General features: G+C 45.3%; 3 protein-coding genes across 4 annotated transcripts; 1 reads left to right on the top strand and 2 right to left on the bottom strand.

The window, feature by feature from the left end:
* Window positions 1-147: 147 nt before the first annotated feature.
* On the top strand, window positions 148-11596 carry LOC114851774 (pyruvate kinase PKM-like). 2 transcript variants are annotated; one of them, XM_029143470.3, is made up of 11 exons: window positions 148-252; window positions 4309-4487; window positions 4586-4677; window positions 6174-6305; window positions 6381-6567; window positions 6680-6950; window positions 7072-7222; window positions 7358-7510; window positions 9238-9404; window positions 10047-10228; window positions 10334-11596. In XM_029143470.3, the coding sequence occupies exons 2-11, from the start codon at window positions 4337-4339 to the stop codon at window positions 10438-10440; spliced, it is 1593 nt and encodes a 530-aa protein (XP_028999303.1). In that variant the 5' UTR covers window positions 148-252; window positions 4309-4336; the 3' UTR covers window positions 10441-11596. The 2 variants fall into 2 exon arrangements, with proteins under 2 accessions (XP_028999303.1, XP_028999302.1); XM_029143469.3 differs by lacking the exon at window positions 9238-9404 and adding an exon at window positions 8704-8870.
* Window positions 11597-11626: 30 nt separating this feature from the next.
* Window positions 11627-16579, bottom strand: LOC114851776 (trans-1,2-dihydrobenzene-1,2-diol dehydrogenase-like). Its single transcript, XM_029143471.3, has 7 exons — window positions 16437-16579; window positions 14383-14494; window positions 14140-14303; window positions 13803-14055; window positions 13012-13136; window positions 12762-12912; window positions 11627-12547 (listed from the first exon to the last, which is right to left on the bottom strand). Exons 1-7 carry the CDS (start codon window positions 16524-16526, stop codon window positions 12438-12440), a joined length of 1005 nt encoding a protein of 334 aa, XP_028999304.1. The 5' UTR covers window positions 16527-16579; the 3' UTR covers window positions 11627-12437.
* A 697-nt stretch (window positions 16580-17276) lies between these two features.
* LOC114851777 (trans-1,2-dihydrobenzene-1,2-diol dehydrogenase-like) lies at window positions 17277-20153 on the bottom strand. Its single transcript, XM_029143472.3, has 7 exons — window positions 19875-20153; window positions 19206-19317; window positions 18902-19065; window positions 18560-18812; window positions 18185-18309; window positions 17671-17821; window positions 17277-17454 (listed from the first exon to the last, which is right to left on the bottom strand). The coding sequence occupies exons 1-7, from the start codon at window positions 19962-19964 to the stop codon at window positions 17345-17347; spliced, it is 1005 nt and encodes a 334-aa protein (XP_028999305.1). The 5' UTR covers window positions 19965-20153; the 3' UTR covers window positions 17277-17344.
* Window positions 20154-27981: the final 7828 nt, after the last annotated feature.

Here is a 27981-nt window from a genome sequence, read left to right as displayed (position 1 = left end):
TGTCGTCTTCAACGGGATATGTGACAATAAACTTCATTTTTAATTGATACAAATTATTTGGGGCTGGTCCTGAATATCCCATGGCAGTGTATTCTTTTATATATATATATTATAAATGTCCTCTCGGATGGATATGCGTCAGCATCCCTAGAAAGTAGTTCCGCATAGTAAGAGAGCAGGGGGATCACCTTGAGCTGGTCTCTCCCTCCGTAACTGCAGTTACATCGGTACCAGATTTTCCAGTGGGTAAAGGTTGGTATCTTAAACGTTGTGGTTGTGTTTTGATCCTCTCAAATAACCAAATAGTTTGAAGGAGATGTGTTTTGTCACGTGACTCTCTTCTAAACCCTTTTTTTCCATTTAGCCACATCCTGCGAGCTGGTAAGTTCAGGGATGTATCACTCGGTAGCTAGTGGCCTGTTTGAACTCATTACCACATCGACATTTGAGTCGAAAGCACGCATTTTACCAGCGTTAATACACTGAGTACTTAGCTACCGTTTCTATGGGTGTGTTGGGTGAGCACATTTACTCTGTGTCAAACAACGCTGTGATTTTAAAATGCAGTTAAGGTACGTAGACACTAAAATAGTATATCCGGGTAGTCTGCAGATAATTGCAATTTCTAACTCGCTGTGATGTTGCTCGTTGCAAAATACAGTACAGTATTTAGGATAGTTATTAAAGTGTGATTCGTGAACATTGTACAATCGCTTCCTGTTGCCTCTTGTTGTGGGTGTGGCCACTGTGCCATCTCGGCCTCCTATTGGTCTAATTTCGTGACGTTTGTGGGCTCAGGAAAATGTGACGCAGGATGAGAACGTGACCTCTAGCGCATCGTCGACGCTGTATTTGAGTGTGTTAAAATAAAGCATATAACACGTTTTATTCGAATGCAAGAAATATATATGTGTATATATATATATATATAACCCGAAACCCGACTGTACTGATGATTTATGTACGCTATCGTCGTGTGTTTAACGTGCTGGTTGGTGTCGGTGTGTACGTGCATTACATTCATTCTTTTCGCTATGTGTCCTGCAACATCAGCAGAGAATCATTTGAATAGTTAGTTTCTCGTATCAGGTCGAATTGGCCGTAGGATCGATCTAGACCGGATGTGCACACTGCCCTGGCTCTTTGGCTGCAGTGGTTTGGTGCAGTGGTGCCACAGATAACGTGTCGTGCTGATACAGTACGTGAGGCACATAACACTATCTAGGCTGTTAGCAGATATGGCTCTGAGCCCTTTATGTGAAATGTTCACCTGTGCCATCCGTTGTATGTGGTCACAATGCCCTGTTATCAGTAGCTGAAGATGGTGACTTGACATAGGATGTTGTCTAAGGTACGTATTAGGTTGTAATCAGGCAAAAAATTCACTTTATGTCAGTCAAGATCTATAAACTTTATAGTGTGAACCAGTTTTGCTTTTCGTTCCTCTGGCAATATAAGATGACAATAAAAAGCATTGTAAACACTGGTTCCATAGTTTAACATTTAAGGGTATGCATGTGGCCTGCAATTTAGCCAGCATGAGCTTTTAGCATCTTGTGAGAAATAAATGTTAATTTCAATAATTCAGCTTCATCAAAGCTAGTGGTTGGCTTTTAACTAGACCTTTTTGCAGCTGCCACTGCTCCCATGTAGTGCCTCCTTGTCTGTATATTTGCTGACTAACTACAGCTTCAGTCCAGCTGGAACAATATATCCAAGATTTATTCCTGTGCAAGCGCCTGAACTGTATCTCATCTAAAGTTTGTTTTGAAACTTACAAAGCTAGAAGTGCCATTGTAAACGTGCTGTGCATTATTCTAAGTCAAGATTCTGTTTTTAAGCTTTAACATAGGGTGGTAGTTAAATTAATGGGACAGTCTGTTGTGCAGTAACTCATGTATGTCCATTTATGTGATCAGGGAGGTTGCCCAGCCACGCCAAGCGCTGTCCTTTATCCTCATTGAAGGGATTTACTCTTGAGCTTCTGAAAGTGTTGTTCAAATGCACTGCAGTGCAGTGACCAGCTCTGCTGGGGAATAGATTGCTGATTGGTATTACAGGCTCCAGCAGTCTGGGGTTGTCGTGGAGGTCAGTGGTAGTAAAGTCCTGGTTCACCCCAAGTAGGAACAAGACCATCTACAGACGGTAGGTAGTGTAACATTCATTGGTGCTTTGAGTGGGTGCTTGTGACTGATAAAAGCAGTCGGCTATTTCTGTGAGCCAACATGGAATAATCCAGCGTTCCATCACAGCTGTGGTGATGACACTCAGTGTTACATTATTGTATCAATGCTTTTGTGGCTGCTGAGACACAGGTTGAGAGAATAACGTGTAGGGGATACATTTAGAGCTGTCTACTAGTAATCTCAAGAGCTTTTCTGCCTGCTGTTTGTCTATGGTGGCTTTTTTAATGGCATTCCTCGGGTTAGACAAGCCATCTGTAAGCCATTCCAGACAAGTACCACGTTTTTGTTTTCTCATAACCATTACAATATAAAAAGCACTTAATCAACGATATTCTCTATCAGTTTTTTAAAATAGAAAATGTTTCTGATTCCTCTGGACATGTTTCCTTTGCGTATTAAAACCCCTTTTGGTTCAGCAAAAAAAGCTTCCCCTGAGGCTACGTTAATGTTGTGAAGAGGAAAATATTTTCTTACTGGGAAATGTGATGTCTTGTTTGCTAATGAAATTTGGTCAGGCATGTTAACAGTACTTCCCTTCATTTTGAAATCACAACGGTCAGTTTTGCAATATACTCTGCAGTTAAGATGTCTGTATTGTGCACCAGTGTCCAGTCAGCTAAGAATGACTGGCTGTGTATGTACATTATTGTACTGATGATAATGTACTGTAATTTCTTTTCAAAGAAACAATAAATTAGACCATAAGAAGCACAGGATGCTTCAGTCGCTGCCAGTTTTCCACTTGGTTCTGGCCACTCAGAGGTCTGCCTGCTGCCTCTGTGGTTGTGAGGTGCAGTAGTGAGATGTGACTGTGCTCACGTACAGCACTGGGTCTGGCCCATTGACTCATTTGTTATATCATCAGTCAGGGGCGTTTGTTGGCATAGTGGAAGTGCATGGAATCCCCCACTGTGATGCATTTGTATTTAAGGTGTGATGAGAAAGAAGTCAGACCACTGCTAAGAGACTCAGTATGAATGTACAGGTTCAGTTGGACCTACCACATTTTCAGCCTTTAGAACTATGTTCTCTGCCTTCCTCCAAGCCTTGTGACTCAGGCTAGAGCTTGGCTGTATTTTCTGCTTAAACTGTTGTACTACCGACAGCAGGCAGCCAGTGAGGGTGTCCTTTGTGGACGTGCATATTGTATTGTATAATTTAAACTGGTGGAACCTAATCTCTCCCCTGGGCTGTCGGTTCATTTTCAAGGCACATAGGACTAATTGTATTCTCTGACGAACTAAACCAAAATCAGACAAGCCAAAACATGTGGCCACCTCCTGAAAATGTTCTACTTCAAATCAACATTCCTTGTTCAGTGGTGCATTTTTGCCTTGTTTTTTTATGCAGTGTCGTTATGCAACTGAGCCAAAATTCTTTATGGTAACAGTGAAGGTATGCTACTGTACAGCTTTGGTTTGCTTAAACATCATTTCAAGTTAAACAGCACATTGCGTAAATCTGTCATCACTTTGGTGAAGGGGGGAAGGAAGTGTCTTCAGCAAGACACACATTCATGCCCTGCCTGTGTTGATGGTACAAAAAAAACCCTTTGAGATCATTTACATTTAACGTTTTCCCTTTTTCTGGTAAAACGATAGTAATTCCAGCCCCCAAGGTGAGTTTCAGTGTGACTCTGCAAGACGTGGGCGGGGGAGGAGCAGGATGTGTAGCAGCTGAATTAGCTACACATGTTACTCTGCTGCTAGTATAGAGGATGGAAGCAGTGCCATGCAAGTATTCACCTTGGCCAGTCCAGTAGTATTTCAGAAACAGTGTATGCATCAGCGTGAATCACTGATGGCTAAACGCCTGGAAGGGTTTTCTCACCTGTCATCAGTATACATGAAATAGCTTACTGTATAGAACAAAAGTAAAGCCACAGTATTTCAACAATTGTATTTCATTAGCTTAGCCTTTATAGTCTAGACAGAGACATGACTGAGTTGGATAGCCACCACCCTGTTTTTATTTTAAAAATCGCAAAGTCTGTTAGCCTTGTGACATTTTAAAATTATTTAAGAAATTCATTGTACGTGCAGTCATTTGTGGTAGTTTCTTTTATTGCATTATCTAAACAGGTTTATTGTCTTCATGTTTTTTATTTATTTTTGTAATACAGGACTTCAGAAGTCGCACCAAGAATCACTATGTCAAAAAACGTGGACATGGGCTCTGCCTTCATCCAGACACAGCAGCTCCACGCTGCCACAGCTGACACCTTCCTGGAGCACATGTGCCTGCTGGACATCGACTCTGAGCCCATCACTGCACGCAACACCGGCATCATCTGCACAATTGGTTGGTTTGCTTTCTGAAGGTTTTTTTTTTTTTAACAGGTCATTGAGCAAGCAAATCTTTCCAGGAGATAAAAATATTATTCCTGTTCACTTTAACAGGACCAGCCTCTCGTTCTGTGGATATGCTGAAGGAGATGATCAAGTCTGGAATGAACATTGCTCGCTTGAACTTTTCCCATGGGACACACGAGGTAGGTTTACCTCAGCTAGTTCTGCTGTGTGAATGGGCACTGAGGGTATACATTTACCTTACAACCAAGATAGTTAAGTCACGATGTATTGCGCAGATGGTGTCCATCAAACAAGGGTTTTGTGCTTTATCACAGAATGTCATGGGTTGTTATCGGGCTCTGTTGCAAGTTTTGCTTTCTTTTGTCAACTTTAATAAAAGTTTCACACAGGTTTTGCAATGTTTGTCAAATTTCACCATAGTTGTAACCAATCAACAACTAAATTCTTAGCTTAGCACCTTATGCAAGATTAAACAAAGTGACATGAACATGAGCCAAGCTGGTTTATTACAATCATAAGTCCGCCTGAAAACCAGAGCTTTGTTGAATTAAAAAGAAAAAGATTATGTAATCTGGTGCTTCCTGCCCTTTTGTCTCCTTTGCAGGCACAATGCCTGGAGACTTTACACACAGTCAAACCACTTGACACCAAAAGGAGAAGTAGAGTGTTGGAGTTCCTAAATTATATTGTGTGCTACGAGACCAAATTACTAGAAACCTGAACCACTGTGAAAAGAATGAATCTCTAATCAGCTGTGATAGCAATTGATTTCATAACGTACTGTAATATGGGATTACAATGACCTGACCTATGTTTCCTTAAAGCATATTATACCATAATATAAAAAAACACCATACTTTTAGGAGTAGAAGCTAAGAATCACGAAAGAAAATGTTGAAAACGACTAACTGATGGAGGTTTTCATACTTTAGTTATTCATGGCTTTAAGTAAATTGTGCACACAGTCTTTGGGAGACACAAAGAAATTGCAAATCCTACACTGATCCTCATAGTCACTCTGACATGGACCGCAGTGGCCACAGTGACTTGTAGAGCACTGCAACATGTTGAAAGCACTGGTGGCATGCACACAAAAATCACCTGACCAAGATGCTGGTGTGAACTGAACACAATGTACAATATAGTGAATGTTGTAAAACACTGAATTCACACTTAAAGTCAATGTTATAACCTTTTAATAATTTTCTTACAATTTTTAGAATTTAAAATGCCTATCTTTCTGTTTTGGGATGTTGGATTACTGTAGGTAATTTCTAGGTGTAGCTTAATGTGTCACCACTGTGAAAGGCAGCCAATGTGATTACCTGCCACTTAACTTATTACTAAAAGCTCTGGTTAGCCAGATGGGCAGCGTAAGCCATGTCTATCAGTCTGCACAATGGGACAGTGATGAATTCCTCATGGCGTTATTTGTTTTAGCCAAGGTCACCTGTGTGTAACCTTTTTGACTGGAACTGTTGACTGTTTATGGTGTAAATGGTTAACAGTTTACAGATGACTATAGGTAATTTAAATCTCAATCCTTGCAGGTGGTGTTTGCTTACATCAATAACAATACAGTAAATTTAATGAGGGACTTTTTATCTGTCAATATACAGTATTTATGGCATCCTATAACTGCCTTTAAAAAAATTTACCTTTTTTCTTTTTTTAGTACCATGCAGAAACAATCAAGAATGTCCGTGAGGCATGCGAGAGCTTCGAGCCTGGCAGTATTCAGTACAGGCCAATTGGCATTGCTCTGGACACCAAGGGTCCAGAGATCAGGACTGGCCTCATCAAAGGAGTAAGTCTACATTGCCTTTGGTTGTACATGCATGGAAACAAATTGATTGAAATTATGATTTTTTTTTTTCTCAAGAGTGGCACAGCTGAGGTGGAGCTGAAAAAGGGAAACATCATCAAAATTACCCTGGACGACGCTTACCAAAACAACTGCAGTGATGAGATTCTCTGGCTTGACTACAAAAATATTACTCAAGTGGTGGAGGTTGGAAGCAAGATCTACATTGATGATGGACTCATGTCTCTGCAGGTCAAGGAAATTGGTGAGTGGAGGAAAGGCAAACATATTGTAAATTAGGTCAGCCCCAATAAAATTGGCGGTTGCCCATTAGAGGTTTTCCACCGATGCTTGAACTCTACAGTTTGTCTCTTCAGGTTCGGATTACCTCATGTGCGAGATTGAGAACGGCGGCACCCTGGGCAGTAAGAAGGGAGTGAATCTACCTGGAGCTGCTGTAGATCTGCCTGCTGTGTCTGAGAAGGACATCCAGGACCTACAGTTCGGTGTGGACCAGGGAGTCGACATGGTCTTTGCCTCCTTCATCCGCAAAGCAGCGGACGTGCACGCTGTGCGAGCGGTGCTGGGAGAGCGGGGCAAAAATATTAAAATCATCAGCAAGCTTGAGAATCACGAGGGTGTGCGCAGGTATGTGTGTGTTTTCATATGTCATATATATTATAGGTATTCAAGTATAAACTGAATTGAATTCTGTGGATTTTTTTTTTTTTTCTAAAACTGCTTCCTTTGGTTGGAATTATACCCACAGATTCGATGAGATCATGGAGGCTAGTGATGGCATCATGGTTGCCCGTGGTGACTTGGGTATTGAGATCCCAACTGAAAAGGTCTTCCTGGCCCAAAAAATGATGATTGGTCGCTGCAACAAAGCTGGCAAGCCAATCACATGTGCTACGCAGGTCAGAGAACGGCAGCGCATATACTTTACTATTCAAACTTCAGCTTAAGACATAAAGACTAGTAAGACTAGTACGTCTATTTAAATATGCTAACAAAAAAATCTTCTCTGAACCACTTGAATGAATAACATGTAGATGTTGGAGAGCATGATCAAAAAACCACGACCCACCCGTGCTGAGGGCAGCGACGTGGCCAACGCCGTGCTGGACGGAGCCGACTGCATCATGCTGAGTGGAGAAACCGCTAAGGGAGACTACCCTCTGGAGGCAGTCCGCACGCAGCACATGGTGAGGTCTATAATGATGCTAGCAATGGCAAACTCACACAGTATCCGTAGATTAGTGTCTTTGTATAGAAGTGATTGTAGAATTTTTTTTTTTTTTTGCATATTTGTTCATTTATTTCTACTTGAAGTGCAGGAAAAAGGCTTTTGTGAAATCTGCAAATAGACCGTTCCGTTCCACTCATTCAGATTTTCAATATCCTAACGCGTTTTCCATTTGACCCAACAGCTACTAAAGAAAGTAGCAGCACAGGTTTGGTGGTGTTGGGCCAACTGGACATATTTATCATGGAAATAAATGTCAGCAGAGTCAAGCTGAGAATAAAGTGACAATACTTTACTGCAGTACATTTTAGATTTTTCCACTTAGGTAAAATCTTGTCGCTTGCCCCTTTTTGTATAAAACTCACTGTCCGCTTTTCTTTGCCATTGCTGCTTTTCATACTTTGCTGTAGTCTTATGCCACATATCTAACCAACTGTCGGTTCCGTCAAGATTATGACTCGGCCCTAAATATTGTATTTTTGTGAAGGAAAACATAGGGACAGCAGTTTAAATGGGTTTTAAACTCAGTCATTTTCAGTTGAGGACTAAAACGACCTTCTTTAGAGCTCAGATTATCATGTCCGGCCTGTTCTTGACAGTTCAGCCTTTCCTGAGCCAACCTCCCAGGCAGATGCAGGTGTGACTCAGCAGTCCTTGAGTCCTTTTACTGAGGTTGTATGCTTTATATTCAGCAGTAAAACACAATGGACACTGATCTAACAGAATACGTTTTATAGAGAAGACCCAGAGTTGGGAAATAATTAACAAGGACTAAGCTGCTTTTGGTTCTGGTCTTTCCTATTTACTGCACTTCCATCTTTTTTTTTTTTTTTTTTTTTTTTTTTTTTCATTGTTGTTTTTGTTGTGTTTCGTCTTTTTTATGTGGCATCTTTGTATTTCTGATTATGTTGGGTTTTTTGGTACATGGTAAATTAACCTTTTATTCAATTTTATTTTAAAACTTAATTGGTCATTATTCGACCTCAGATTTGTCAGTCCTTGTCACCACTTTCAGTAACCCTTTTAATTTTCAATTGTTTGTGTCTTCACTGTCTGCTTTGTCCTGGTGATTTCTTTCCCTATCCACTCCCTTGGTTTTCATATGGTGTGGGAATGCCTTTGCTTGACGCATTGTACCCTTACTTGTGCCAGATCGCTCGTGAAGCCGAGGCGGCCATGTTCCACCGGCAGGTGTTCGAGGACCTGCGTCGTTCCACGCCGCACTGCAAAGACCCCGCAGAAGCCATCGCTATTGGCGCTGTCGAGGCCTCCTTTAAGAGCTTAGCCTCTGCGGTTATAGTGCTCACAGGCTCCGGAAGGTAGGCGAGCGTTAAAACCTGGCACGTCGAGAAGGACACCGACATCGGAATGGTGTCTGACGTAGGCAGAGCAGGGCCAGACAGGGACTGGTTGAGGAAGTAACTGGGAGAGCCTGGCAAACCATTTAAGTAGACCACTGGTAAAGTAGATAAAAACAAAAATGAGTTGATACATTATCCCTTATTGCTGAGGTCTTGGAGCCTCTTCATTTCCTTCGTAAAGGAGCCATTGGGCCATGATTTCCATAACTACAACACCAGAAGTCTAGATGGGCTTTTGCCAGTTGCTCCCAGAGTGTGAATGACTGTTCCCGTGTGCGTGACTGAGATTAACGCCACCATTCCCTCATGGTCCTTCGGGGCTCAGATAGCACGAGAGGCCGAGGCAGCAATGTTCCACACACAGCTGTTTGAGGAGCTGAGGAGAAGCACACAGCTGACCAGAGACCCATCACACGCTGTAGCCGTTGGAGCTGTCGAAGCATCGTTCAAATCCTGCGCTAGCGCCATCATTGTTCTCTCGAAGAGTGGGAGGTAAGAGGGTGAAGGATAGTGGTGAATTGATCCTGATGCGAGGTAAGGCTCTGTGCACAGCTCCTGATTCTCCCTCCAACATCTCATCAAATCTCCTTTCATTCTTGTGTGTATGTGAGTGCGTTTGTCATGCACTGTTACATAGGGCGAAGATTTTACCAGTGGAAGTCACTAGCTCAGTCCAAATGTCTGCCAGTTGCCCCATGTAGGCTTACAAAACACAGATTTAACATTGAACCAGCACTGGGTAACCTTGTGTGGACATTTGGACATGGCTACTGACAGCACACGGGTGTGTAGGTGCTTTGATCAGTATGAAAATGCATTCTGTCACTGTTTTGGCTGATGGTGTCGGTATCTTCTCACAATGGACTGTTTTCATTTTATTCTAAAAACAAAGCTTCCGGTACGGTAAATCGGGGAATGAAAATCAGCTAGAGAGTTGTCATACCCATGTAATTTTACTTCTTGATCATCATTTATTTAAAGCAGATTTGAGAAAAATTTGGTGAAATGCTACAGCTAAACATCCTTATTTGATGTTTTTCTGTATCTTCTTGCCTTAAATAAATCCTTTCAGTGTACAGTATGTGGGCATTGTTGTAACCACCAGTTCACAGTGCTGCGTTTGTGCCTCTGCAGGTCTGCTCACCTGCTGTCCAGGTACCGGCCCCGCGCCCCCATCATTGCTGTGACCCGTAACGCCCAGACAGCGCGTCAGGCTCACCTGTACCGCGGCATCTTCCCCGTGCTCTACACCAAGCCAGGCCACGACGTGTGGGCGGAAGACGTTGACATGCGGGTCAACTTCGCCATGGATGTTGGTAAGGCTTGAAAAAGACGCTCCGGTTTGATACCGTGTGGACAGGGCTCAACAGAATCCTGAAGCAGCAGCAAATAAACACTGTCGATTCTATTTTATTTTCCAGGCAAAGCCAGGGGCTTCTTCAAGGAGGGAGATGTTGTCATCGTCTTGACCGGCTGGCGTCCAGGTTCCGGTTACACCAACACCATGCGTGTGATCTTGGTGCCCTGAATCGCTAACGGGAGCGTCCATTCTTCCTCTACATTCATTTGTTTATGTTGCTTTCCTTTCCACTCCGCACATTCCTGCTCACCGCCCTTCTCATCCAACCCTCCTGCTCACAGACTCCAACCCTGGACTCTTTAGTGTGTAGTAAATGATGTGGACAACATTATTAACCATTGGAGTATAGCCCGAGAGCTGTTTTGGGTGAGGGGAGAGTCGTCTTCTATACATTTCCACGTTTTTGCTTTCATTCCTGTCTTGCACCATTTCTCTCAGTCACACCAGTCTTCAGGGCCCCAGATTAATACACCCTGACCAGAAACTGCTGAATTTATTCACTCCAACATATGTAAAACATAAACCTTCCTGGTTCATAGTGATTTTGATTCAGGTGGGGATTGTTAGAGCACTTTGAGTACTGATACAGTTCAATATTTACACATTTTACATTTTCCTCTACATGAACGAACAAACAAGTGGCATCCTAAATCAAAGGGCTTCTTCTGCAGTGAAGCCTCGACACCACCACTCCACCCAAACAGATCCTCCTGTAGTGCTGCCTGTTTAAAGTGTCTTCTGTTGAAAAGCCAGCTTTCATTGTATTGTGAAGTGTATCTGTAAGCATTTCACTGATCTACTCCAAGCGATGTTACATTCTATATTATACTTGAGTTTTGTGTATGGTGAGGTTTTGTTCCAGGACACCTAATACTGGTAATATTTTTGTCAGCCATATATATTAAAAAAAAGAAATGTTAGTTTTGGATGTCCACTGCAGAGGTGTTGAAACTGGTTGCTGTATTATGTATATTAGTCAAAGAATATAACATTTGAATTCTATTTAAGTTGGCACTGAGTTTTGTGTTTCACTAAAGCTAAAATGACTGAGCACTTTCCTTGAAACAGAGCTTAATTTTTTTAGGATTAACATCGTGTTCCTCTCTGTTCTTGTGGGTGATGGGGGGTGATTTCTCCTGCGTGTCTCTCTCCTATTACATCAAGTCACTCTAGCTGTTTTTGTGTATCTAACATGCTTTTGATTGTAACAGAGTGTAAGAAGTAACTAAATGTAAAGGGGTATTATAATATTTAGCTGGTGTACTGAGCTGTCCTATAAGACTGCAGTTCCATTAATAAAAGATGAGCACCTGGCTTAACAAGGCCTATGTGTTATTAAATTGGAGTAATGAGCTTTAAGTGTATGAAGTGTACAAATTTAATATAGTGTAATGTCCTGGGATCTTGCATCTTTTCAATGTTAAGCATCTTTATTCTTCAACATAAAAATGACCTTTTTGACCACATACTGTACTATTTTAACTATAATGCATACCATGATCTTGCTTAACCACATACAACATCATTGCTTTGTCTACAGACTATAACATGGATAGACAAAGATCAATGAATATGGGACAATAATTATAGACCATGGTGGAATACTGACGGCTATTTAACAAAGGGGTAGAAAGTGTCTCTGCTGTGCATCACATCTCAGATCAGATCAACCTCTAGCTGAAAGAGCTCCTCTGTCCTGTCAACACTGTGTAGTGGGGGCGAGAGATACTGACCAGGATTGGGAGAGGTTTTTCCAGCATCCTCCTCTCAAATTTACAGACTAAATCTAAAAGGAATAAATGGGGAACCCCGATTTTTCAAATAATTTTTAATTAGGCTTCTTCATGCAAAATTAAAACTATTACATTATATTGAATGTGGCTACGCCTGTATTTATGACCAACTGTGAACAGAGGTAAACTGATAAACCTGTCTGAAAAGCAGTTTGGATACTGTGGCAGTGTGAATGACATTAAAGTTCAAAGTTCTTCCTTCTGTCTTCCCACTATAGAAGTAAAACATGCAATAGACTGAAAACTACCTAAATGTTTTTGTAATCAAAGCGCCACCTTCTGGTTGTCTGCATGTGTTGGAATAATCACACATCTCCAGCAGCAGCAATACGTGTCGTGAGTGCCGGGAAACCACTTGCCCTGTGTGTACATTTATTGGCAGTCCTGGCTGTACACCACCCCCACCTGTCCACGAATCTCATCCTCCACCTCAGCCAGCAGCAGAGAGTCAGCGTGGGACATGACGGCACTCTGCTTCAGCCCTGCGTGGAAACGAAGAGTGAGAAACACACGCAGTGTATGGTTCAGGGTCTACATCAAGGTCCATCAAGGGCTGAGTGTTTCTGACGCCACCTTGTGGTCAAAGTGTGAATAACCAGACAATACAGAGATCTATTCAAGAATGTGAAAACGTGTTTTGGACACAATATTAAAGGTTTCTCAAAATATGGAAAAATGACTGAAACATCATCGCACCCTTCAACAGACACTGTCGCACCTCCTCTGCTTCATAGCGCATCCCTGTGCTGTTGGTGAAGTTTAGAGGCAAACAGGGTTCAGGCAGAGGATACTGAGTCTCCTTCCCGTTCACCACTAACGATGTGGGGCACCACACTGGATAAGGGACCTGGAAGAAAAACCTTCACAACAATGATGCTGCATAGAATTCTATGCTCAATGTGCAAACATTTGCATTTGATTATTTAGTCTTGCTGTGACGACCTACTCTGATCGTTCCCTTCGTGCCCACAATGACGGCGTCGTTGGGGAGCTCCATACGCAACGAGCAGGTCAACACGGCCAGTCTGTTCTTGGAATACTTCAGAGTAGCGACCACGGTCTCGTCCACTCCTGCAGAAACATGACCCACGTTTGAGGAGGACATTGAACTAAATACATGGATTTAGTTCTTAGTTTGGAGTTAAAACCTATTAAAGCTATAGGAACATGCAGACAAGACACTTTTCAGCTCATAAGCTGCAAAAGTTTGCTCTTTTAACATATGTGGTAAACAGATGCATACATAAAAACACTTTGAAATAACAAACTGATATATATACACAAACACCGTGTTGGTGTATTCTTTGTAACACTCATTCTGTTTAACCTTCACTGCAAAAGAAACTGCTGCGATAAGCGGCGACGTCTTATCACACTCTACACTCCCTTGGTTAAACATTCTCAGATCACATGCAGCTCTGCTGAATCATACTGACGTAACGCTGAAGGGAAACCTTCCCAACTTAAACGTGCACATCTGTATCAAATGAAAAGCTGCAAATAAATTTAAAGCTGACTCGTGCTGGGTGAGAAACAAAGCCTCTGATTAGGGACAACAGTGACGACCGCTCCCCAACACTATGACCATGCCCTGACCTTGAAATTAGCTTTGTCTGCCCGTATCTATTGGTGTCAAGTGCACAGGTAGAAGAGGCTGAACAAATAGATTAGAGGTCAACTCAGATAAAGCCTCTCTAGTCAGTTAATGACACCCTGTGGGATCTCTGTTTGACTCACCCGTCTCCAGAGGGACCCCTGTGGCCTGGATGCACTCCGGCTTTTCCCCGTTGTACACCATGGATATCAGCTGCAGGCAGTAGATGCCAACATCCAGGAGCGCTCCTCCGCCCAGCTCCTTCTGCACGCATCTGGGCTTGTGAGTCAGCGGCACGCCGAACTCCGCTCTCACCATCTTCACCTCACCCAACTCCTCCTGGGTCAGAAGCCGTCTGATCTCCACGAATGCCGGGAAGAAGCGAGTCCAGACAGCCTGGACCGAAGCACAGGAGGATTTTCATTAAGTCACATTTTTAGAAGCAGAACCCGGCGAGGTCGAGTTCTGAACCGTCCCCACCTCCATGAAGAAGACATCATTCATCTTGGCTGACGCCAGGATCTGCTGGACCTCCTTAGTGTTCATGGCCAGCGGCTTCTCACACAGCACATTCTTCTTAGCGTTGGTAAAGAGCAGACAAGCGCTCAGATGGTGGGGATGAATAACTCCGACATACACCACATCTGCACACCGTCAAATACAGTGACATGAGCCCAAAAGTAAATCCAGCCAGAGAGTGTCAGCGTAGTGATGGAGACTGACCGATGGCAGGATCTCTGGCCAGCTCCTCGTAGCCGCCGTACGCTCTGCAGATGTTGTGCCTTTTAGCAAACTCCCGTGCATCCTCCAACTTACGAGCTGCCACGGCCACAACCTGGGGACACGGGTTCAAATTATTATTTATTCAAAGAAGCTGCTCTGCTCCCACCAAACAAAACAAGCAACAACAGATGTTAAAAATATTTTTGTTGCAGTGCATAAATTAGCAATGATATCCATGTATTCAACAGAAGAAGAACAGTTTTAGTTTAAGCTTGTAAATAACTAGTTTTCGCCCGGTTTCCTTGGTATTCTATTATTTGTGGTGATAGTTTCTACATTAAAATCTGTGTTTTACTTTGTCGACAGAGCTTCTCTTTAGCTTGAAGGGAATTGAACATGATGCATGAATCAGGGCTCACTGAGCTTGAACAATAATATACTGAGCAAGGGCGCTGCTAGCAGTTATGGGCGCAATGATGAAAAATTTTGAGGTTGATCCCTGTAATTTAGACATAGTACTGACCACTACTGATTAGCTTAGTATTTTGGTGCAGTTAGTTGGAGTGTGATACTGGTAATGTCAAGGTTGTGAGTTTGAATCTAGCTGCCGGACTACTTATCTTTTTTGACAACAACGTATCAGTATGACGTCAAAATTACATTATTTTCATTTTCAATAGTGAAAAACGTACGCCGTGAATTAGAGTGTGACGCCTTTCATGTGGGGAGGAAAAGTGTTAAAAGGTTGATTTTGTAAATCTGTCAGAGTGAGAGCTCCCACTTGGATCTTGGAAAGTAGTTCGAGTGAGCGCTCTTACCGATCTTTTTAAGTAGCACACCCCAGACTCATTTTCCCGTTTTTAAGCTAGCTTCAGCAGTGAGAAGGAGAAGCGGTAGCAGCTCATGTTCTACAACGTTTAATATAATGCAAGAAACGAACGCCTTGTGTGGACGTCTTCATTCTGTTCGCTGACTGTGTAGCAGCACATACTGTAGTGCACGCGCACAGGACAGTAGCAACGTGTCTGCTAAGGAAGTAGCGCTAACCTTATACTGCAAAGAAGCTCAGTGAATAATAAACCTTCCCTTTAAAAGATTTTGAAAGTTACTGTGGGCCCTTATTCTCTTTCTGCTTTGTTGAACCTTTCTTTTTAGACTGTGAAGACTTGCTGCTTTAACTGTTGACAATCTGACATGTTACCCAGTAGCATCTATAGGATCCAGATGGACAGAACCATGCAGTAAACGGGAGGAGGGGTGGAATTTGACCGGAGATGCAGAAATAAGCCGTAATTTAGTCTTATATGTAACTATTTCAAGATAAATTTGTAATATCTAATTATATTACTGTTAATAATGTTACTATTAATTAAGCTGGTCTTTGAGGCCCCTTAAAGTTCGTGGGCCCTTAGAATGGTCCTGACCCCCCCAGCGCGCCCGTGCTATTTAGTTATATGGAAAGAAGTAAAGACCGACAGCCACGTGAGGTTGTGGAGACATTAATCACATACTAGAGTAGACATCGAAGTACCAGTCTGCTAAAACAGGCCACAGGAAGTAGAGGAGTCACTTTAAACTCATTAGTTCCAAGTACTGTCGCTGCCCACTGCTCCCCTCAGGGGATGGGTCCAAATGCAGTCATTTCCCCAATGTGGCATCAATAAAGTTCAGTTATTATTATTATTCTAATAGCAAGTTAATTAATAATAGTACCAGCATTTATTACTACCTTTACAGTATGTTCACAATAAGCAACTAAAGCTCCCAAATCAGTCTCGTCAGAAAGGTCTGACCTTTACGTCAGAGTAAAATGAAAATACTGCCATAATATCTCAAAATATTTTTCAACTTTCAAAAGTGTTTTGGACCAAATAAGCTCGATGTTAGAAAGAAGCCGTAGATTGAATAATTAATTTATATTGTTATTTTTAAAACCATTCTGACAGTAACAGAATCAACAGACGTACAAACTCCACGAGAAACTCTGGAGTCTTGAGTTTAAATCGAGGTTCTGTGCGCATTCGTGTCAACAGATGTACTGATGTATATTTTACCTGATGCTCTTTAGCAGGAAGAGTTTCCAGAGCCACGATAAAGTCGTGGCTGATCCTGCCCGTGCCACAGATCCCCCACCTGGTTGCCATGATGGACGCAGAATAGCGTTCACGCCAGCCTGGTCCTTATATAGTCCATCGTCAGTGGCTGCTCTCCGCCACAAGGTGGCGCCAGACGTCCAGGTGATGAAACCAAAGGACAGGCGAGCCCATAACTACTTGTTCCTCATCCTTTTTGGTGCTTTTTTTTCTGCTGATGCTGTTTGCATTAATAACATGTTGCTGAATTGATACAAGAATTAATGAAATATCTCACCTATTATTTAAATTCAAATGTGCATTCATTATCTAGTGTCTTCTTAACCACAGTGTGATGCTGAATTTCACGCTACATCCCAGATGTTGTGCATCGCAGCATTTACCACCATAATCGATAATAAGTAGTTATTATGATCATTTTAATGTATACTGGGAACCGGCCAATCCATGTTCCTCCTGAACTTTTCTGTTACTGTCTCTCAGTGCTTCATTTCTCCACTTGCTAGGATTAGTTTTCGACTACACCTACTGTATAGAGGACTCACCTCTATAATCTTGCATTATTATTGTATTACAGGAAGAACATGTTGATGATGGGGTTTTCTTGTTACACATGTTTGTTTTGTGATGTCAATTCTTTAAATAATTTTAATATTTATTATTTAATAATTAATATTCAAAATTCATCAAGTAAAATGACTTTGATGTGTATAGTAAAAATCATAAAGAAACATTGCTTGTTTTTTGCCTTTGCAATGATTACCTGTATTAGTCCTTGTTGATTAACACAGACCAGTGCAGTCAGGAGAAACTGTACTCTTTATTATTCTGGACTTTGTCCACTGAACCAGGGAAGCGTACGTTTACATTTATTGGCAGTCCTGGCTGTACACCACCCCCACCTGTCTACGAATCTCATCCTCCACCTCAGCCAGCAGCAGAGAGTCAGCGTGGGACATGACGGCACTCTGCTTCAGCCCTGCGTGGAAACAAAGAGTGAGAACACACGCACTGTACGGTTCAGGGTCTACACACGAAATATCCATCAAGGTCTGAGTGCCTCTGGCGCCACCTTGTGGTCAAAGTGCGAATAACCAGACAGTACAGAGATCTATTTAAGAATGTGAAAACGTGTTTTTGACACAATAATAAAAGGTTTCTCAAAATATGGAAAAGAACTTAAACATCATCGCACCTTTCAACAGACACTGTCGCACCTCCTCTGCTTCATAGCGCATCCCTGTGCTGTTGGTGAAGTTTAGAGGCAAACAGGGTTCAGGCAGAGGATACTGAGTCTCCTTCCCGTTCACCACTAATGATGTGGGGCACCACATCGTGGAAGGGACCTAAGAATATTGAAGAGGAAAACATAAGCAAATATAAAGTTACACATATACAGTATGGTCAACATCTGCCGCAAGCACAGAATCGTGTATATTACAAATAACAGCTCAGTGAGGATTCTTAGCACAGAACAGACGAGCTTTACAAGTGCGGACTATTGACCGATTAGAATATGTCAGCAGGGACATAAAGATGAGTATAAGCAAATCCCTAATAAATCAAATATAGCTCACGTGATCTCCATAGCGGCCGCTCCACTAGGAACCCTACACTTTGTTTTACACTGAACTTTCAGCTGTGCACAGTGCAGACAGGTGCTGAATTTGAGATGCATGTGATTCTTTGTTGTTGCCGTGACGACCTACTCTGATCGTTCCCTTCGTGCCCACAATGACGGCGTCGTTGGGGAGCTCCATACGCAACGAGCAGGTCAACACGGCCAGTCTGTCCTTGGAATACTTCAGAGTAGCGACCACGGTCTCGTCCACTCCTGCAGAAACATGACCCACATTTGAGAAGAATTATATTATATATATATATATCCACTCAGTAGAAACACAAACAAATTTATTTCACCTTCCTTTGTTCATTGATTTAAAACATAGTTGATCGATTTGGCCTCAAGTGACACAAGATAATACTACAAACATCTCTTCTCAAATCAGGTGCAAATAAATGTAAATCCAACTCTAGTCAGTTAATGACACCCTGTGGGATCTCTATGCTCCACTTTGACTCACCCGTCTCCAGACAGACTCCTGTGGCCTGGATGCACTCCGGCTTTTCCCCGTTGTACACCATGGATATCAGCTGAATACAGTAGATGCCAAGGTCCAGGAGCGCTCCTCCGCCCAGCTCCTTCTCCACGGATCTTTGTACATGCGTCAGCGGGAAGCCAAACTCCGCTCTCACCATCTTCACCTCACCCAACTCCTCCTGGGCCAGAAGCCTTCTGATCTCAATGGATGCCGGGAAGAAGCGAGTCCAGACAGCCTGGACCGAAGCACAGGAGGATTTTCATTACTGTAAGTCACATTTTTAGAAGCAGAACCCGGTGGGGTTGAGTTCTGATCCGTCCTCACCTCCATGAAGAAGACATCATTCATCTTGGCTGACGCCAGGATCTGCTGGACCTCCTTAGTGTTCATGGCCAGCGGCTTCTCACACAGCACATTCTTCTTAGCGTTGGTAAAGAGCAGACAAGCGCTCAGATGATGGGGCTGAATAACTCCGACATACACCACATCTGCACACAGTGAACTGTGTAAGTACATGTAGCAATAATGGAGAGATTCAGTGAAGTGAAAATGGAAACACAGCCACAAAACTGGAAGTTACAGAAGATGAACAGAATCCAATAATATAAAACAAGTGACTGAGACTGACCGATGGCAGGATCTCTGGCCAGCTCCTCGTAGCCGCCGTACGCTCGGGGGATGTTGTGCCTTTGAGCAAACTCCTGTGCATCCTTCAACTTACGAGCTGCCACGGCCACAACCTGTGGTTCGAATGGTTGTCACACTTTACCAGATATACAAATTAATTAGATATATACAGTATAGTCGAAGTATTATTTTAACAGTGATATTTGGGTCTGCCTTTGGTTGATATATATGATACAATTGAACATAAATTACGATAATAATGGATTTGGAGGTTAATTGTCCTAATTAATCATAAAACCATTTAGAAGAAGGAGCTAAATCACATACCGTAATTGAATAGTCGGTGGGCAAGACAATTTGAATGTCCGTTTATAGCGTCGTTTACGGTAAAAGGACGCCGACGCGTTTGAACGCTGTGGAATCTGACCTGCAGTTCAACGTGCGCCAGTGATTTGCAACAGCTAAACAACGCGTTATTCCCCCCGATTTTAAACACAATAAAGTGCTTCGCAAAGTTACACACAGACTGCGGACGCAACTAGACGCAGCCTATGAGTTTGATCTATTTTTAAAACCAACAGACGGAGAGGGAAACTCTGGAGGTTAAAGCGAGGCTGTGCGCATGAATCCCGGCGTGCGTCCGCGTCTACACGTGCACTGACGCCGGTACCTGGTGCTCCTCAGCCGGAAGAGTTTTCAGAGCCACGGCGAAGTCGTGACTGATCTTCCCCGCGCCGCAGATCCCCCACCTGGTTGCCATGTTGGACGCGGAACACGCTCGATATCATCTCCGGCTATTGCGCAGCCGCAGTGGCCGCTCGCCGCCACCAGGGGGCGCCTCGGGATCAGGCCTGACGGCGCTCAGGGACGGGAGGAGGTGTGGTGACAGGACGAGCAGCATCACAGCAGTCATGTTCCTTCTCCTGCCTCTCAGTCGAGCTCCACCACTGTATTTTTGATTTGAGCCTATTAGCATTTGAATTATCACGATGTTTAGCAATCTGAAATCAACATTAACAATTAGCTTGTATTATTCTAATGATTAAAATACTTGCTTTTCAATAGCAATGCTTCATGTTTCCATTGTAAATCACTGTCATCAGTAACAGTAGGATGTACAGAAGGAAATGAGTAAACATGTTATTAAGCAGTAAAGTCATATTTAGCCTACTGCAGGGCTAAAATGGCCGTTTGGCATTCACGCGTGTCTGTCCGCGTCCGTTGAGCCCAAAAGGTTGACGCCGAGCGCTAGAGCAGCGCTCTTGCTGACTCATAAAGGCGTTCCTCTGTCCTAACCTTGAGGAGCAGACAGTGCAGCCTATTTTTGTGCAGAGCGCGGGTCCGTCGCTCGGTCGGACGCCACTCAGAGGCTCCTCCTGTCCCCAACGGCGGACGGCCCGAATGAAACACGGCTTTTGCAATCAGTCCTATATTGGAGTCATCAATCACAGGTGTGACAGTGACAGCTGGGCCGGGCCGCCTCCTAATTATGGGATGGTGCACACAGCATCTTCAGCAGCTTCGTTTGTTTACATTGCGACCTGTTCGGTTCTTGGTCCAACCTAATTTCCTGTTTCAGGCACGACCCATTGCATTATATGGTGTCACATTGCTGCTAAAAATGCACGTGCTCCGGTTTTGCAGGTCATTGAGGGAGTTGCTCTCATCTCGGAGTGATGTCACTGTCCGTCCTGACTGAAACCCACTCCCACCTGTTCCCTGTTATCACCCACTGACACAGGCTGCCTCAGGCCCCTGTGGGCTCCTCTTAATCGCACCGATGACGAGCACAGGACGGCGCCCGTCTCCACTGGATGAACAGACGCTCGCAGCAGCGCAGACCGACAGTACGTGTCAAACGGGCTTTGTAAATAGCTCTGGATCCGTCTGCAGAGCCGCCAACATAAAAGCACAGTTAAACCAGAGTCAGCGGCATCGCGTTCACATCAGCTCCACTGAAGCGCGGAGTCTCTTTCTTTCAGACTCACCTTTCTTTTCAACTGATGGTTTTGGGGCTGTTCAAACAGACAAATGCACCCGTTTCCGTTCAGCGCGACCTACATTCAGCAGGCTGCGTTTCCACGGTGCCTGGCAGCGCAGCCTGGTGGTGCCGGTGACATTCGGGGGGGGTCACGCTTCAGGGAGGGGCTCCGGTGTCGTCTCCTTGTCGTTCACCAGAATGTGGAGGGCGGAAGGAAGTCCAATCACTCAAGTCATCAATCAGCAAATGCAGCTGCTTTGTCTTAATTATGATTCTAGTGAGTTAAGACTATTACTTTTCTCTTTTGTTGGATCTTTTTCTTAGTGAACTTTATTACAAATCATCTGCCAAAGATTATGTTGGTTTACTGCTATGACTTAATGACTAAACATGCAGTGCATGTGCTGTAACTATGTAACCTATAATTTTCAAATACAAGGAATTATTATAGTGCAAAGGTTTTATACTGAAGAACAGCTTTTTATGCGACAATACATTTTTTAATCCCACATCCAGTTTTACATAATGAGTCTTTTTCTCCCGTGAGGATTTATTTTTTAGTTTGACATGCTAAAGGTAAAATTTTTCTGTTTCTTTCAACATTTTCATAAAAATGACATGTCGTCCACATATAGTATCTGAGGGATTATTGCTTTTTCCCGTTGGTGGTCACAGATTGGTCCTGCGTGGCATTAACCGAGCTGTGGGACCCACCGCTTGTTTCTCAGCCAGGTGCCTGATGCACAGTGGAGTTTTACCACCGGCCTCTCTGCACCCGCAGCCAGAGAAGCCATCGCCTGCACGTTTTCCCACTGTACGGGGACTCAGAGCGGCCACAGAGCTGCCGGGGGGAGGTTGGGGCTTGGTGCCTTGCTCAAAGACACTCTCCCATGCTCACGGGAGAAGAGATCACACACACACGTTTACAACAGCAAGCAGTCCCTGTGGGGCGATGAAGACTTGTTTGGGGGTCGTGCCTGTGCATCTTTAGGTCCATACTGAAGTCTACGGAACGTTCCAGGGCAACGGCTTCCCCATCGGGATGCCGTGTTGAATTAGATGGTAAGTGACAAATGAGCCAGGTGGTGCTTTAGTAAAGATTCTGAGCTGCTGGCAACTCGTGACCTTGTGGAAGGTTGTAGCTTCAAGGGAAGAAATCTCCTAAACTGTGATGCCTTGGAACCGGCGGTGCGTCGAGGGTGGGGGTGGGGGGGGGTCTCCTGCATTTATATGTTGGCGAGGCTTGATGTGTCACTTCCCTTCTGCTCCCACGTTGACGTGCCGGTAACATGCACACGTCCTGCTGTGTTGCCGAGTCGTTGCTGCTCGTACAGTAGCTCTTCTGGTTCCTATTTGCAAAGCCGGGCTGAAAAGGTTCAGTCTGGAGCCATGTGCATCACCGCTGGGGCCCTGTTCCATCGTTAACCTCCATATACTGGAACCGCTGGAACCGGGTCAGCGCTCCGTGGCCCGCAGCCGCACGGATCGAACATCGGAGGCGCGGCGGGAGACGCTGATCAGAAACGCTGCCCGCAGAGGATGCTCACGCAGAGCATCTCTGCCGGTCTGGGCTGAGCTGGTAGGACTGCGTATAGGACGCATCACTCACTCACCCCTGAGCCCAATATTCACCCATTTATCCAGACAGGCGCTTGTGGAAACTCTCTGCCACCTGCCGCCAGTAGAGGACACTGTGTTTTCAGCCTAGACTTGACTTTCTCCATCAAGATCTGAGGCTTTGATGAGGCTCACTGTAAGAAATTAAATACAGGTCCGTAGGAAAACCAGGAGGGAGGCGGACTGGTTCAAGGTGAAGCAGACTACGAGCTTAATTACACAACAGTTACACAGCCAATTAAAGTCATATCTGTTCAGGACGACATGTTGACACAGTATTTGTGTGGTCATGTTGTTAGTCCCCGTAGAGACTCTGTATTGAGTGGATTCAGGTGAGCTCTGAGTCCACGTTGGCCACGTCCTCGTTACCGGAGAAAAGGAATTTTATCAATGACTTTCCTCAGTGGCTGCTTTTCTTTTTTATTCCACTTCCAAATGGATTTGGGGAGCTGTGTGCCGTTGTCATAACAACAAGGTACCAGCTGGGCAATTTGTATGCAAATGGCATTGGGCTTGGCCTGATATCCCTGCCTGTACCACAGGACCTGGTTGCCATGGGAATGTCCAACTCCTGTTTGAGTAATTTTGACTTTTTTGTGTGGAGGACGCAGCTGTATTCCTCTGCTGGGGGTGGGGGGGGGTGGGGTTGCACGGTGACATCACCTTAGCTTTTCAACTTTGAATTGGTGTGAAGCAATGAATTGGTTCTGTGCTGACTCCACGCCACAGATGGGCGCATGGTCCAGAGGTTCAGGTGGTCGGACTCGGACCCAGCTGGCGTCACGTTCACTTGAAGCACGGATGCCTATAAAAACCTCCAAACCGCCCTTGACTTCACGGGCGCTGGGTTTCGCTAGGAACGGCCGCAGAGTGAGCAGCCGAGCCTGCTGGGCCTGACCCAAAGATGGAGGTGGCGGTGACGAGCCAAGTCATTCTGAGGCCTGGCATGCAGGAGGAAGCCAGCGCCTCATTAATTCAGCATGGCCACAATGATTGCCTTCCACTCCCATCACTTCTCACTGTCTTTATTTGATTAAGAATTCATGCATCATCTCTCGTGTGTCCTTATTCCAGCAGGACGTGGGAGAGTGACGTCCGATGGGTCACGTGACGAGTCGCCGCCGCTTCCTTTCAGGGGCTGAATCGTTCTTGCCCGTGAAGGTGGTTGATCTCAGCAGACAGCTTTGTTTCACACACTGTCACGTCATTTCATCTTTGTATATTGCTGTCAGAAAGTGCCCCCCCACACACATACATGCACACACCCGCACGCACACACGCGCACACACACACACACGCACGCACGCACGCACGCACGCGCGCGCGCACGCACGCACACACACACACACACACACACACCCGCACGCACATGCGCGCACATGCACGCACGCACACACGCACGCACACACACGCACACACACGCACACACACCCGCACGCACGCACACGCACGCACACACACACACACACACACACACACCCGCACGCACACCGCGCACACACACACACACACACGCACACACACCCGCACACACACACACACACACACACACACACACACCCGCACGCACACGCACCACACACACCACCACGCCACACACACGCACCACGCACACACCACACACACCCCACACACACCCACACACCCACCACACACACACACACCTTTTCTTTGAAGCTGAACTACTCTCTCACACCGAATACAAACGCTACAGAAACACTGTAAAAGGCTCAGCATCACCTGCGACCATGTTAAATTACTGCCTCGATTAAGGCTGACATGAACGGGCGTCATTCTTCTCACAGCAGGTGTCAGGGCAGTTCTGCAGAAGCCTGGACGCAGCAGCTTCAGGAGTCGTCACTCAAGGTCACGGCAGAGGACGGGCGACAGCCTCCGCCAGCGCGGGAGCTTCCAGCCATTTTGACGCGAGGCTGGGAGCAGGATGCGTCCGGGGAGGGAGAGGGAAGTGTGCAGCAAGGAGCAATAAGTCATTTTGGCAACGCCGCGGCGCGTTCGGATGTGTGGGCCGGGGAGAGAAGTGCGATGGAGGGAGACTGAGAGCAGCCAGCAGGAGCGGGGGCCTCGGAGCCGCCCGGCATCGGGCCGGCCCTTTGAGGCTCCTATCTTTGTCAGCAGCACACGCTCACTGGGAGGCTGAGCCGTGGAGCGGGAGCAGGATGGACCCGCGCTGACTTAGCAGCCCTTCATGTGGATGCTGATGGGGGGGGGGGCACCCAGAGCCGGTGAGGCCCGGTTTCCCCACACAGATCGCCTTGGCTGGACACACACACACTGTTATTACCTGATATTTATTCCAGGTCCTTTTAAAAGGTGCTGGTCGTTCTCCACGTTCCTAGAATCAATCCTTCTGATGCAAACCAACAATTACAAAATATAAACAATGCCAGTCATTTTTCTGCAGAGAAAAATACAAGGACAGCAGGTTTAGAAAGGTGTTTTTCACGAGTACGGATGTTGTGCCGTGTTTTTATCTAATGGAGCTGGGACCTCTGAGGAGAGCTCTGCCCCTTTGGTGAATGTTTTATTTTTGTTCGAGTGCTAAACAAGATGTCCGGGCTATCACTGCTGTTGTTCCACCATTTCCATTAACAGGAACCCGGATCCTGGGAACGTGGGACGCACTCCCCCCGCCCGGCTCCGCTCGCGTATCGCATCAGTATCACAGAAAGTAAAAAAAACAGGCGCGTGTCCGAGTCACAGTGGAGCCACGCTGTATCGTCTGCATGAGATTGTGTGAGTCAACGTGTGACCCCCCCCCCCGCTGAGGCGAGAGCGGTAGACGTGGCGGCAGCGCAGGCACGGGACCGACACCAGCCGCCATCACCCGGCTGATAATGTCTATTTGTGTTCCAGCAGCGAGATCCATCACTGCGTCGCTGTTGGGATGGAGCATCGCGACTGGGACGTTCATGTGCAGAGCACATGCAGAGGTTAGTGATATAGGAGTTGCCTGACGTACTCCAAAAGCTGATTAAAAGGGTTTTTAGAGAACGAGTGGCCTGCTCAAGGGCACGGAAACATCACCTGCATTTGGGTATTGAGACAAAATGTTTATATGTTTAATATATTGATACTATTGTAATTTAGGGTTTTTACAACATAACTATTAACTATTTAAGTGTCCCTTGTTGCATCAATAAGTTAACTAAATAAACTTCTTAATAGAGTTTCTCAACATTACTACTACATTACAGGCCTCCGTCTCATGTCTGTCGGTCAGTCTCTCCGGCGCCTCTTCGGCCGCTCCGAAGCCATTAAGCAGTCAACACACTCGGCTGCGCTCCCCTGTTTAATTGCCTGATAGGCCTTGTGATATTTTTATCAGCATCCTGTGGCGGATCGCAGGCGAGAGGCGAAAAGCGGGAGTGTGTGGCGTCCTCACGTGTCACGCCTCGATACACCTCTGACAGGAGGAGCTGCAGGAAACCTTGTGCCTCCGTGCACCTGCATATCAAAGCGCGTGACCCCGGCTCTCAGCCTTGACACGGAGCTGAACATCCATAGCTAAATGCATCATGATAATGAGTCACGTCTCCAGAGCTCAGGATCATCGCTGGGAGTAAACTTCCCACATACTCCATGCTCCTTTATGTAAGATAGAGTGGGAGCGCAATGGGAGACTGGGATTTCGGACAGAAAGGAAAAGTCTGGTTGCAGCCAAAGCCGTGAAGGCAGCAGCAGTTTGCTAATTAGCTTAGCTTCACCGGCAGCTGTGATTTATTTTGACTCGATAAAAACTAAAGCCCTGCTCTTTCTCTTTCTTCTGTTCTAATTTTTAAACCTTGAACGCCTCGACGTGAAGCTGCTCCGCTTTTAGCGTATTTATTTTACCTGCTGCCTTTAATAAAGGACGCGTTATTCCAGAACTTCCTCTTCCCGTCCTTCCGCCTTTTCCGCCTCCGCAGACTCACCACGGCCACAGACACACTCCATCACTCGCCCATCATCTCGCAGGTCCCCCCCCCCCTCGCCCAGCCCCCCTCCCCCTCTCCTCTCCGCCGTGGGTCCTCTCCTTCACCGCGTCCTCCATCCATCTCGCACGCCGACACGCGCGCGCTGACATACTTTCGTCTCCCTCGCTCGCATACAATGCGATTTCCCTGCTCCTCCCCGTTGTTGTTGTTCTTTCTCCGCGTTGCTCTGGGGGAGTTGGCCGTGTACTGTAAGTGTCTGCTCGGACCACTGCTTCGGGCTGCACACACAAACACCAGACAATTAAATGCAATATAAATCTTGCATATTTCGCTAATGCTAAGAGTGACTCCCAGTGAAACACCTACAAAGAAAACATCATAGGTGCAGCAGCTACGAAGAACCCACTTCAAGTGAGTCATCTTTCATCCATAAATTAGTATCTGCATGCGTTATGTAAAGACTCACAGTTCAAGCTTGTAATTCTCTCCCACTTTATTTTTCAGAATAGACAGCATTAGTTACTAGTATGTTTGTGTTCAAGTGAGAGATTCGCATTCCCAATCAAAACAGAATGTGATCGATTCAGCGGGTGGGCAGATGTGGGCAGATGTGGGCAGATGTGTAACTCAGGCCTCCTTCCCTTCCAGGGGTTGCAGCTCTTCATCGCTGCTGGATTGAGCTGCCTCAGGTCTGATGCACAGGTGTGTGGAGCTGGGGACACATTGAATGTAATCACAGCATCTCCCCATTTGCACAGTGCAACAGCTAAAGCAACAGACGTCACAGGTTTTCCACACATGCATGCAGCCTCCTCTGTCGTCGAAGACTGAAACTGTGAATGACAGCGACGCTAAAAAGCTGAATGATGCGCACGCTGCATGCGACTCGGCTTTTCTCCGCAGTCGTATCGGAACCAGAGCAAATCATTTCACTGCCCTTTCCAGCAGCAGCCGAAGAAGGACCAGGCATGTTCAATAAGGAATGTCAATCAATACGCAGGTATTTCATAAGTTAGGCCGTGTAGCCATTGTGTTAAACCTAATTGATTTTGCTCCAGGTCGCTCCTCTCCCGCCTCGTGTGCCCCCTCTCATTTTGGCTCCACTGCCTCTTCGTCGTCTCCTCCTCCTCCTCCTCCTCCGCCCTCTCTCTGTGAATGTGCCGCGGATTTAGTCCTTTAAGCCTCATGGTGAGATCTCTCTCTGACTCTTAAGCACAATGAAGGTGGTCAGTGACAGGGAATCA

Source organism: Betta splendens, chromosome 3 (assembly GCF_900634795.4).
Source record: "Betta splendens chromosome 3, fBetSpl5.4, whole genome shotgun sequence".
Classification (NCBI taxonomy): Eukaryota; Metazoa; Chordata; class Actinopteri; order Anabantiformes; family Osphronemidae; genus Betta; species Betta splendens.
The sequence above is the reverse complement of the archived record's forward strand: the minus strand, read 5'-3'. Positions and strand labels throughout refer to the sequence as shown.

Coding starts and splice junctions, on each gene's coding strand:
- LOC114851774 (XM_029143470.3), top strand. CDS start 4,337: ATGTCAAAAAACGTGGACATGGGCTCTGCCTTCATCCAGACACAGCAG. Junction 7,511..9,237: donor CAGTCCGCACGCAGCACATG/GTGAGGTCTATA, acceptor TTCGGGGCTCAG/ATAGCACGAGAGGCCGAGGC. Junction 9,405..10,046: donor GTTCTCTCGAAGAGTGGGAG/GTAAGAGGGTGA, acceptor GTGCCTCTGCAG/GTCTGCTCACCTGCTGTCCA.
- LOC114851776 (XM_029143471.3), bottom strand. CDS start 16,526: ATGGCAACCAGGTGGGGGATCTGTGGCACGGGCAGGATCAGCCACGAC. Junction 14,056..14,139: donor ATGATGTCTTCTTCATGGAG/GTGGGGACGGTT, acceptor GCTTCGGTCCAG/GCTGTCTGGACTCGCTTCTT. Junction 12,913..13,011: donor GCACGAAGGGAACGATCAGA/GTAGGTCGTCAC, acceptor TTTTTCTTCCAG/GTCCCTTATCCAGTGTGGTG.
- LOC114851777 (XM_029143472.3), bottom strand. CDS start 19,964: ATGGCAACCAGGTGGGGGATCTGCGGCGCGGGGAAGATCAGTCACGAC. Junction 18,813..18,901: donor ATGATGTCTTCTTCATGGAG/GTGAGGACGGAT, acceptor GCTTCGGTCCAG/GCTGTCTGGACTCGCTTCTT. Junction 18,310..18,559: donor AGGAGTCTGTCTGGAGACGG/GTGAGTCAAAGT, acceptor ATGTTTCTGCAG/GAGTGGACGAGACCGTGGTC.